Below are 11843 nucleotides of genomic sequence, written 5' to 3' on the forward strand. Positions count from 1 at the left end.
CAACAACCCAGAAGACAGAAATCTTCATACTCATCGCCCTGATGACGGAGGCAGTATGACCTCTGAAACGTTGGTAAACATCGACCAGACTACACGGCGCAACAACCCAGAAGACAGAAATCTTCATACTCATCGCCCTGATGATGGAGGCAGTATGACCTCTGAAACGTTGGTAAACATCGACCAGACTACACGGCGCAACAACCCAGAAGACAGAAATCTTCATACTCTGATGACGGAGGCAGTATGACCTCTGAAACGTTGGTAAACATCGATCAGACTATACAGCGCAACAACCCAGAAGACAGAAATCTTCATACTCTGATGACGGAGGCAGTATGACCTCTGAAACGTTGGTAAACATCGATCAGACTATACAGCGCAACAACCCAGAAGACAGAAATCTTCATACTCTGATGACGGAGGCAGTATGACCTCTGAAACGTTGGTAAACATCGATCAGACTACACAGCGCAACAACCCAGAAGACAGAAATCTTCATACTCATCGCCCTGATGACGGAGGCAGTATGACCTCTGAAACGTTGGTTAACATCGACCAGACTACACAGCGCAACAACCCAGAAGACGGAAATCTTCTTGATCATATAACACAATCAAATGCGTTTAGTTTTCAATGATCTGCTTTTCGGTTCATGAGGAATGTTGCAGTCAAATGGTGCACAATCTGCATTTACTTGTAAAACATACGCTGTATTTTCTCACGAATTGAAAGATCGATTGAGATGTGATTTTCGAAAATAGGAAGTTTGAAACTTTAGCCAAATTTTATAGCCATAGTATGGGTGGAAGTATGCATAGAACGTAAATTCGTAGCAGGATACATTTTCTTTTACGAGGTGAATAATAATTCGAAATACAGGGAAAAATGTCTAAGTCACACGTACGTAGTACAATGCAACAGAAAATGCATTATAAAGGCAGTTATATGAACAAAGACATGGAGAATGCAACAATAAAAATATATCACTGAACTTTAAAAATGAAAATGTTACAGCAGGTTGAAGTGAGAAGTGACGCAAGACGTTGACTCTCTTGAAAATAGATCTACGTTTTATGAAGTTGATTTTTGGTGTGACCTTGTTGTAGGTGGTTGTTGCTGCAGCCTTGCATTTGTGATTATGCAAATATGTTGTTACACATTCTTACGCTCGCCAAGCTAGACTTATTTAAAGACAAACAAACATTTCATTTATTTTAGTCTGAAATTAACAGTGAGCAGAGAAACCTCAGTAAAGATGGCTGATCATTCAGTAGGCTCTAACAATTCTGACTTCTCGCCAGTTGGAGTACCAACGATTACTAAAGAGTTTGACGTGAGTTTTTCTTTGTTTATTATACGGAAAGAGTTTGCTGTAGTCATAATTATTCAGTTCAGTGATGAGCTACAACAGACAAGCTTCTTGTCAGTGTACTAATGTTTCTGCATGTCTTGTATAAGGCCTGTTAAGCGTGGACTGTAGGCCTACACTTTTACATTCAAGTATTTAAAATACAATTCTATTTTTGAAAATTTAATCACGCTACAGATATATTTTAAATATGTTTGCTTCTATTTCTCTAAATATTCGCTAAGTACAAAAATATTTAAAACAGAATTTGTAGACCTTAATGGTACCTAAATATCAGTAACAAATAAAACCTTTTATTCATGAGGAAATTAAGAGCAGATTGAATTTGGTAAATGCTCACTGCATTCAGTTCATAAACTTTTGTCTTATCGTCTGCTGTCTAAAGACGTAGATATTCAAATATACGAAAGCATAATTCTATTTACAGTTTTATATGAGTGTGAAACTTGGTCTCTGACACTAAGAGAGGAACGTAGATTGTATTTGAAACAGGGCGATGAGGAGAATATTTGGGCCTAAGAGGGAGGAATCACTAGGAGACTGGAGAAAGTCTCATAAAGAGGAGCTTCACAAGCTGTACTTTTCACCAAACTTAATTAGACTGTTTGTAGCTTAAATGCGTCATGTTTGTGTTGATTAAATATATATTTATTTTCACAGTCTATACACAAACGTTGTAATTAAATGATGTTGTTAAAATTATATAATATTAAAACATTATGTAGTATAAAATATTATATTTTGGAGCTTTTTATCGTAAATACGATTTTACATTATTTAGCGCTTTTTTACGACATGTTTCGATGGATAAGACCTCATCTTCAGGTTTATATCAATTTTATAATATTTTAAAATTATTAGATATTTTTATGCAAAGTATTATATTGATCTGTGGTTTGTTTGTAGATTTTCCATTTTCATGATGAGTTGTTTGTTTGTAGTCAGACGTTTATTTTCAAGATGTGTTGTGCGGAGTGACTTACATCTGATAGCTGGTGAGGATAATCTGTAACTGTAGTTACATTGCATAAAAATATCTAATAATTTTAAAATATTATAAAATTGATATAAACCTGAAGATGAGGTCTTATCCATCGAAACATGTCGTAAAAAGCGATAAATAATGTAAAATCGTATTTACGATAAAAAGCGCCAAAATATAATATTTTATACTACATAATGTTTTAATATTATATAATTTTAACAACATCATTTAATTACAAACGTTTGTGTATAGACTGTGAAAATAAATATATATTTAATTAGACTGATCAAGTCAAGGAGGATGAGATGGGAAGGGCATGTAGCCCGCATGGGTGAGAGGAGGAACGCATACAGGGTTTTGGCTGGCAAACCAGAAAAAAAGATACCACCAGAAAGACCCAGATTTAAGTTGGAGGATAATATATTTGTTTAATCTTGTCAGTCTAATCACAATAAAATTCCTATTAAATATTAAAATATTGCTATAATTAACATTTAAATATTTAAAATATATTAAAATGATGTTCTCTATCGAAATGTTCGATTTACAATTAGTACATCACTTTTTACACGACATGTTTCAGTTCTAAAAGAACCATCTTCAGGTGTATAAAATTATATAAACTTAAATATAATTTCTTAAATGCAACTTTTAGTCAGATGTTTAACAGATATCAAAATGATGTTTTCTTCCAGATTTTATTGTATTTTTAATATCGTATTCGAAGTTGTTCTGTATATGTACGTCGTGTTTAACATGATTTTGTGTGGGTGAACGTTTTGTTGTTGTTTTTGTATCAGCCTGTAAAGTAAATAATATAAAGAATAAATGAATATTAATGAATTAGAAATAGAAAATAAAATAATATATTGGTAAATTTAATTTTTGAAACATACCAGAAATGAAGTAGTGGAGGAGTTGCGTCCGTCTGGAAGTATTGCCGTGTTTGAACTCAATAGTGTTCATTATTGATCGTGGTTGTTTGTAAGTGAAAGGAGGTTGTTGGGGGTGGAGTTAAGTATTTGAAGGGAATTAAAGATAGGGTTATTAAGATAAATATTATTGTCATTCAAGCAAATATTTTGTTTGAATGTTTGTTGTGTATGGTATTTTTCAATTGTGTCTCTGTGTTTCTTGTTGTGTACTTTTTTAAGATGTCCATTGTGTCTGTTATCGTGTTCTAATTATAAATCGAACATTTCGATAGAGAACATCATTTTAATATATTTTAAATATTTAAATGTTAATTATAGCAATATTTTAATATTTAATAGGAATTTTATTGTGATTAGACTGACAAGATTAAACAAATATATATTTATCACAATATGACGCAACTTTATCATCTCTTGGAGGATAATATTAAAATGGATCTAGGAGAAATGGGATGGGGTGGTTTGGATTGGATTCTTCTGGCTCAGGTTCGGGGCTAGTGGCGGGCTCTTGTGAACACAGTAATGAACCTATTCAAACAGAATTGTTAAGGATACGAAATAAATCAGAAAATGGCACGAATACGCCACGTAGAAGGAAACTTAGCCTAAATACATGATATATTTTGGTATGGAATTCTTAAGAGAATACGTCACTTAGAGACCTAATCGCAGACTTGAGGATCTTAAAGAAATAACGAGTGAAGGTGTGAAGTAGGTTGAATCATCAGCTTGTATGAGAAAAAAAATGCATTTAGAATTCTGGTAATGAAATTTTTTTGGGAAACTTTCACTTCAGAAGCTGAGAAGGGGATAAATAGATGGAATTATGGAGATTATTTATGGAAATGTGAAGTGGACGGAGCTAGATCAGGATAACAGGTTTTGATATTCAATACGCAGTAGACCGTTCTGGTTCTGCTATCACAGTCTTAGTTAATACAAATAAAAGATAGGAACATAGGACTTGTGTGTCGAATTTAAGGGAAAATGGAACTTCTTGCAGATTACAAATTTGTAAGAACACTTTATATCTTAATTGCGTCATGTTTGTGTTTTATTGATACAATATTTTATTTTCCGTCTATACACAAACTTAAAATAATGTTGTTTAAAATTACTTAAAATTATAACATTCTCAGTAGATACTGTATCTTGTTATATTTTATATTGACGACATGTTTAGATGTGTATTACATCATCATCAGGTCTATCAATTTTAAAAACTGTTGCACATCTTGCGTTGCGTATATTGATTTGTTTGATTTTAAGTCTCTTCCTTTAAATTTGGAGGTTGTGCTTGGATGTTTTATATCGGGTTGTAAGTGATGTGTTGTGTGTCCGATATTAAGAGACGGTAGACTGACGGTAACAAGATACAGTATCTACTGAGAATGTTATAATTTTAAGTAATTTTAAACAACATTATTTTAAGTTTGTGTATAGACGGAAAATAAAATATTGTAAGAACACGTCTGGCAAGTGTAACTACGTACAACGATTATTTCACATTTCCTGTTTTATTATGTATGAAGGTAGGACCACGTCCTTGTAGTCATACATCGTTTACTCTTTAATTATATTGGAATAAATAAACAATATTTTTTTTGCTTTATTATTGTTTAAAACGTATTATATACAATGAAAACTTGTCCGCACCAATAGATGTCTCATATTCAAGGCGTCTGTTTTCTTTTTACATTTCTGAAAGTTCTGTCAAATGACACTGAATTTTATAAGCATCTGAGCGTTGTGTAGTTTGATATACATCTAGGACATTTTTGAAAAGACCAGAACGAGTTGGAGGCTGTTCAAGTTATTCGTATTAGCGATTATTATGCGCTCTTTGCACGAAGAGTAGCGCGAGAACGCAGTATTGGCTGGTCACACTTGTCCTTCGATTCAACTCAAGAACCAGTGAACGGGTTTGGATGAAATCTGATGAGGAGTTTGTGCCATTGTGCACGACCTCGAAATCGTACTTGTGAAATTACTACGAGTGGTGATAACAAAATTACTAATGAGAAAATTTCTTGAGGTAGACAATGACGTCCTGAGATCTGACGGTCAAAATGGGAATTATCGAACAATGCGTTGGAAACAAGGCATGAGATCTTGTGTATCTTCCGGCACGGAATTCACTTTCCGGTGTGTTATTATTTACAAAAGTCTTCCTTTCATCTGTAGTACGTGCCAAGTCACTAGGTGCGCGTGGCCACTAAATCATACAAGAATCTCAGTTACTGATCGTGAGTTTCTGATACAAAGGTAGTACTTCTTGAACGATACATTAACTGCGCGGCATTTCATTAGTTAAAGAAAGATATGCTTATGATACGTTCATGATTATTTTTATTTTTATTTAGTGTTGTGTCTGACGACAGGTCCATATGAACAGGATCCTTCCATCCTTTTCTCGGACTGGGACCTGTTCATATACGTTCTTGGCAAATGATCCAGAAGTGGTTTGCCATTGCCTTCTTCTGTGTGTGAATGGAGTAATTGTTGGGATGCCACGGAGAAACCGGGGAAGCCCCCGGAGGAAAACTCCGTGTTGCCTAGACCACGGTCTTGCCCAACACAAATTATAAATTCGGGCGCCGCCGGGAATCGAACCCGAGACCCCAGGATTACAAGGCCAACGTTCTAACCGCTACACCACCGTAGCGGTCACGTTCATGATTACATAACCATTTTGAAGTAGCTCATGGATTTTTGTGGAATTTGATTATAAACATCATGCCACATTAAAGATTATCCTACTTTTGTACCTTTTGATTTCATGTTACAAATATATATATATATATATATATATATATATATATATATATTAAATACCAGCTCTTTTAATACAGTTTTACTTTATCGAACTCAAACCAAGAATATGGTTGAAGATGGCTGTGTTATTGGTTATTGTCAACGTTTAAGAGATCCTTGCTGGCTCCATCATCAGGGCGATGAATCATGTTCTACCACAGTGATATTCAACCTTTTTTGTTCGCGTACCCTCAGATATAATTTCTCTTCAACTTTGTACCCCCAAAGTTGTTGGTGTATAATTCAAGTTATACATAGTATATAATCTACATGTAAAATAAATTAAATAAATTATTCAGTGTTTATCATAAAATAATATATTTTTATAAATTTCACGTACTCCCTAAGATGTCTTCGCGTACCCCAGGTTGAATACCACTGGTCTACCAGACTACACAGCCCAACTACCCAGAAGACAGCCATAGTCAGACTCACCGCCGTGAAAACCTCAAATCCTACAAGAATATGGCTGACGTTCAAAATAAGCATTAGAATTTCAGTTTTATAGCTAGACAACAATTAAACACTGGAGGTATGGTGAAGGATCATAAACACGACTACAAATTTTATGAACAGAAACGAGCATACAGACAAACCTTGTCTGACATCGATAATTTAATAACGCGGGATTTTGATCAGGAACAAACGTGTCACACACATCTGTAACTCTAAACGACATGTAGAATCAAAGGCGAATTGACCAATAAAGCATATTGACAGAAGCCAACCTCATCTAGGCAAACACCCGCCTCAGAAATGTTCAGTTTTCTTACACAAAACACTACATCAGCCTAACACCAAGAGCTACAAAAACTATAAAAATATAAAGATGGGATAATTATTACAAGTCAGGTTTTGGAATATTTTACATAGGACATGCATTTACGGTGCAATGCTCTTTACATCATCTTTGTAGAAAGTTATGGCAGTGTTGCCACATAGGCGTGACAGACCACTAGTCGATGAGGTTTTCCTGCTTCCTTCACTCTGTATTCCCTATACGATAGGGTGATCGAAAAGTAACGCAACATATTCCTGGCACATCTTCTGTCTGTCAAAAAATAAATTACACTAAAATCAAAAACAAACAAAAAACAATGTTATATTAAATGTTGAAATGTCCACCGCGTTCACTATTTCCCTCATGATTGATGCAACCCAGTGACGAGGTCCTTTGTCAGGGAAATAGTTCGCCAGACGAGGCATTGTCGATTTGTTTGGCACAGGAGAATAGAAAATGTATCCCCAAACTCATTCTGTTAGAACGAGATGCCAAGTAGTGTTCGACAATGGACACTCGTTGAGCTTGTGAAAAAGACATCCTTGCACTTCGACTGTTGTACGACAACTGACGGGAATACGCGAGCAGGTTACAACATGATGTGACCTGCTGAGCTCTTGTACACACACAGCGATACGCGCGTTTATTAATCGAATCGAAATGTATTGAACTGCAATCGGACTTATTGGACAGTGTGTATTTCTAAGAGACAATAACGTCCCAGAGGATATACTTGGTCCGTTTCATCCGCTACAGTTCTACGAAACATAAATGAAAACATAAAACAAGTTGGAATGTGAGCGAACAAAGAGGAAAGGATGAAAATGCATACAAAATTTCGTAATAGTAGTGTACGAGTGTTTGTACATTACTTTCTAGTCACGAACACCTGCCGGTAAGGATTCTGTTAAGAATAAATGTCATGTAGTTTAGGGCTTCAGAATCCAGCAAATCATTTGGAGAAATAGTCAGGCTTCTAATTGCAAAGTATGTTACGTACGTATCTCCACTAGATTACATCCGCATCGTCGGTCTGAATGCCTTAAGTGAAACGTAATTTGTATTAACTTAAAGCCTTCTTTCCTAGCATCAAACGTTCAATGATTACATCACACTGTCACCATTTCACGTTCCACTTATCATTTAATCGGATGAATGCACAATATGGCGTTTTTCAACAGAGTATCAGAACTGAACCTAACTTATCTTACAAAAGCACTTTCCCTTGACAGTAGCAGAACCTTTAGGCCAAATATTATCGTCACAAGTGTTCTGTCATGCTTCATTGACGAGTAGTCATTTTCTATCGTGACTTGGCGAAAAATTAACTGCAGTACAAAGTCACCAGAATAGTGAAGAACCAGAAAACTTCGCATTATATTGAATTTATGTTCCAAATTACATGACATGTGAGCTCCAAACTCTGGCTTAATCCAGTGAATGTAGTATTTATTCAGTGTTCTGTCTTACGACAGGTCCATTGCTCTGCCCAAAGAGAGCTCTCCAGTTTTCCTTATTCTCAGCTTCTCGCTTTAATTCCTGGAACGTCATCTTCTTTCCTTGTTTAATGTCGTCGGTTAGCTGTATCAATCTTCTTCCCAGTCCTCGCTTTCCTTCAACCTGGCCTTCGGTGATATAACTCAGTAACCCATTCCTTCTCATAATATGTCCCAGCCAGTTAGCTTTCCTTTGTGTAATCGCCTGCAGAATGTTTCTTTGCTCGTTGACTCTCCTCAATACTTCTTCGTTGGTCACTCGATCCGTCCACCTGATCTTCTCTATTCTTCTCCAACACCACATTTCGAAACTCTCCAGGTATTTCTGTTCCTTCTTCCTGAGTGTCCAAGTCTCTGCTCCATACGTAACACTTCATTAGTTTCTTCTTCATCTCCAAGCCCAACTTGCTAGAGAGAAGTATCCTCTTCTTGACGAAAGCTGCCTTGGCCATGGCTATCCTTGCTTTTACTTCCTTGGTGCATAGGGCATCCGTCGTGATTATGCTTCCCAAGTACTTGAAATGCTCCACATTCTACAGCTGTTGGTTTCCAACTACAACGTTCAATGGTTCTGCTCTCGGTGCTATCCTCATTACCCTTGATTTTAAAGGCTTAATTCGGCTATACCATATTACCATCAAACACAACATTCACTGCAGGCTTCAAGAATTTCACGGCGAATCGATACGACGCAATGATTATGCAATACACGTCTCAACAAATCAAATGCCAATTGTATATATTCTAAATTACAGCTTCCTTCTGACACAACAGCGATTCTTGGATGAAACTGAAAGATTTATGTCCAAAATTGATTCACAATACATAGGCAATTTACTACGAACTGAGTTTATATTTAATCATTATCACGTGGCATAGCATCACATTACGTTCCATCGCATAGCATTATATCGATTGGTATCGAATTGCAATACATCGGATCGTACCATACTGTCGATCACATAAAATCGAAAGTTTAAGAATGTGTGTCCGCTTATAGCTCGAGAACGGACTACTAGTATCCGAAAGATCATTACTCAGATGTAAATATCGCAAGTGAAAAACGTCTGTGCGCTAAACAGAGGAGGAGAGAGACACCTAAGCCGCGATGCACAAACATTACCGCAATAATTCTTCCACGATTTAGTAAAACAGTGACGCTCAAATCAACAAACAAAGCGGGTATGCTCCGACAAAAGATTGGCTCCCGGTCAGGGGATCTGCGGTCTAAAACCCGCTCATTGTATATACGAGCGACTTCCAGGTGTGGTGATGCCACGCTGAAAACATTTATCTCAGATTTCTGTTCTGGACAACAGTTCAAGTCGTGCAGTCCAGTCCATAGTGTGTTTTTTTTGACAACGTGCTGTTTGTGTTTTAAAATTTCCTTCTATTGAGGAAAGTTTTATATTTTATTTAAGTGGTTCACTTCCTGGTGTCAGATGCCTTTTGAATGACTAGTAGAATTGCTGTCAATTTCCTAGTACTGTGACGTCACCCACACCCTTTGCCCAGTGTCGCTGAACACGGTTAACACGTCATTCTTTCTTGCCTTTCTTCAAATTATTAGTTTTATGGAGCAGGGTTTTTGTTAAGAAAGTGAAAGTCGCTCAGTTAATCGAGATCTTCCATAACATTTGTTTAATCCGAATGTTAGTCACACCAGTCCAGAGTGTAACATTTCATACGTGCTGCGATATAAATAACAGTCGCTCACGTGACCCTTTTTTTCGTCCATATCAGTTTTCTGATGTATGATTCGCTTATAACACGAAAGTGCAATTGGCTTCCACCAAGCCCAATGCATTGCTTTATATAAAATGGCAAAGAATACATATGGGAAGTGAGAGAGAGAGAGATAGCAGAAGAGTAGAATTTGCAAAGAGGAAATTGGCAGTGGGAGAAGTGAGAGACACTTCGATTTCCGGGGTGGGGTGGGGGGAAATAAAGAGAATCTTATAGCACATCAGTACGTACCGCGAAGAAAACACAACACTTCAACATTACAAATATTAAATTGGTCACACAAACTCATCAATACAGGTTTCAGGCGTGTCGCAAATTTCTATAAGCATAATCGCAAGTTACAGTCAGAGAATGTCAGTATCCTACCTTCCGTAATCAGAATTTGTATAATTTTGTATCCCCCTTTTCGTGAGGCAAAGTTTTGTGCTGTGCAGTCACGTGTTTTTGACAAGCAAGGGCAAAAGACCGTTAACTACAATGACATCTTGGTAACATGCTGTGTGTACGTCTAAGGCAGTGTTTGCAGACGTGCCAGGACAACGTTCGACAGACTGAACACTGTTACAAGTGTTTGATTTGTTCATAAAGAACTCTATAAATAACTAAGAATGTTTGATGTTTGTCTTCTTTGTCTAGTATGCACAGATATTTACTCTGCTGTGCATATCTTAGAAAGGACAGGAATAAAGACAAGCTCTCCTTTGGCCTACGTCAACGAGTAATGTAGTAAACAATTATGATAAATGACAAATGGCAGGCGTCGTTTAATGTAGTCTGTGTTAGTCTACGAGGTCGTCGGGTAAATATACGTTTCTTCTTAGCCCTGACTAGATTCACGGTGAGCATGTTCTGAAGGCTGATGGCTGGAGTTGTAGTTCTAAAAATGACATGCAGTCTTTCAAACCTTTAACACACAACTGTGCTATTCCCGATACTGAAAGTGCAGGACGAAAAGCGAGTTACAAGGTGGATGAGAGAACGGATAGAACAACAGGAAGAGAAAACAAAGAAGGAGAAGACAAAATAATTACTTTTGTCATCTTCATACTTGCAATGAAGATGGCTGTCTTCTGGGTAGAAGTTTACCACTTCTGACAGACTACACGCCGCTACAATCCAGAAGACTCACTCAAATCTTACTTCACACTTTTACTGTACAGGAAAACATCACATCGCGTAGATTGACCTCTTCCTGTTGATTTGGATGTAAAAGGACTATAACCTTTATAATCAAGCAGCGCTTGTTAAGTTGTACAGATGGCTCTGCAGTACGGAAAGAACAGCGGGATCGATTAGTGGTGTAATAACTAGTCTATAGATGGCAGGATACGTCCGACAGGAGCATTCTAATGCAGTGCAGCTTTAGTATTCTTAATGACGATATCGAAATCAAAAACACAGCGACTGTCCAACGTTTGGTGATAATTCACGAAATATTGACATCCATGAAGAATAAATTACACAAGATAAACTTTTCGGCTTGCAGGCTGAAAACAACATTGGTGAAGGCAGAAATAATTCTGAATTTTGGATGGGAACTATGAGTTGCTGAATGGAACGTGAGGGGAGAACACTGTTGAAGAAATCACGCAGTAGGTCATAACCGAACGTCGTAAGTGAGAGGACCAATGAAAGACTGCGTAATGTCTGTCAACTTAAAGCCTATGGCTCTAGAGTTTATAATATCATGGAAATGTAGCCAATTACAACTCAC

The 11843-nt window shown here is 36.8% G+C and overlaps 1 protein-coding gene across 1 annotated transcript in view; it reads left to right on the top strand.

Annotated features, from left to right (window-relative positions):
* Positions 1-1224: 1224 nt before the first annotated feature.
* The window catches only part of Gad1 (glutamate decarboxylase), a 122484-nt gene continuing 111865 nt past the window's right edge, over positions 1225-11843 (top strand). The window contains exon 1 of the mRNA XM_022078790.2: positions 1225-1336. Within this exon, the coding sequence (XP_021934482.2) occupies positions 1259-1336 (78 nt within the window). The 5' untranslated portion in view covers positions 1225-1258. The remainder of the gene's footprint in view (positions 1337-11843) is intronic.

This window comes from Zootermopsis nevadensis, unplaced genomic scaffold, assembly GCF_977971745.1.
Source record: "Zootermopsis nevadensis isolate Lab colony 2312 unplaced genomic scaffold, Znev_1.0 Znev_ptg000050l, whole genome shotgun sequence".
Taxonomy (NCBI): domain Eukaryota; kingdom Metazoa; phylum Arthropoda; class Insecta; order Blattodea; family Termopsidae; genus Zootermopsis; species Zootermopsis nevadensis.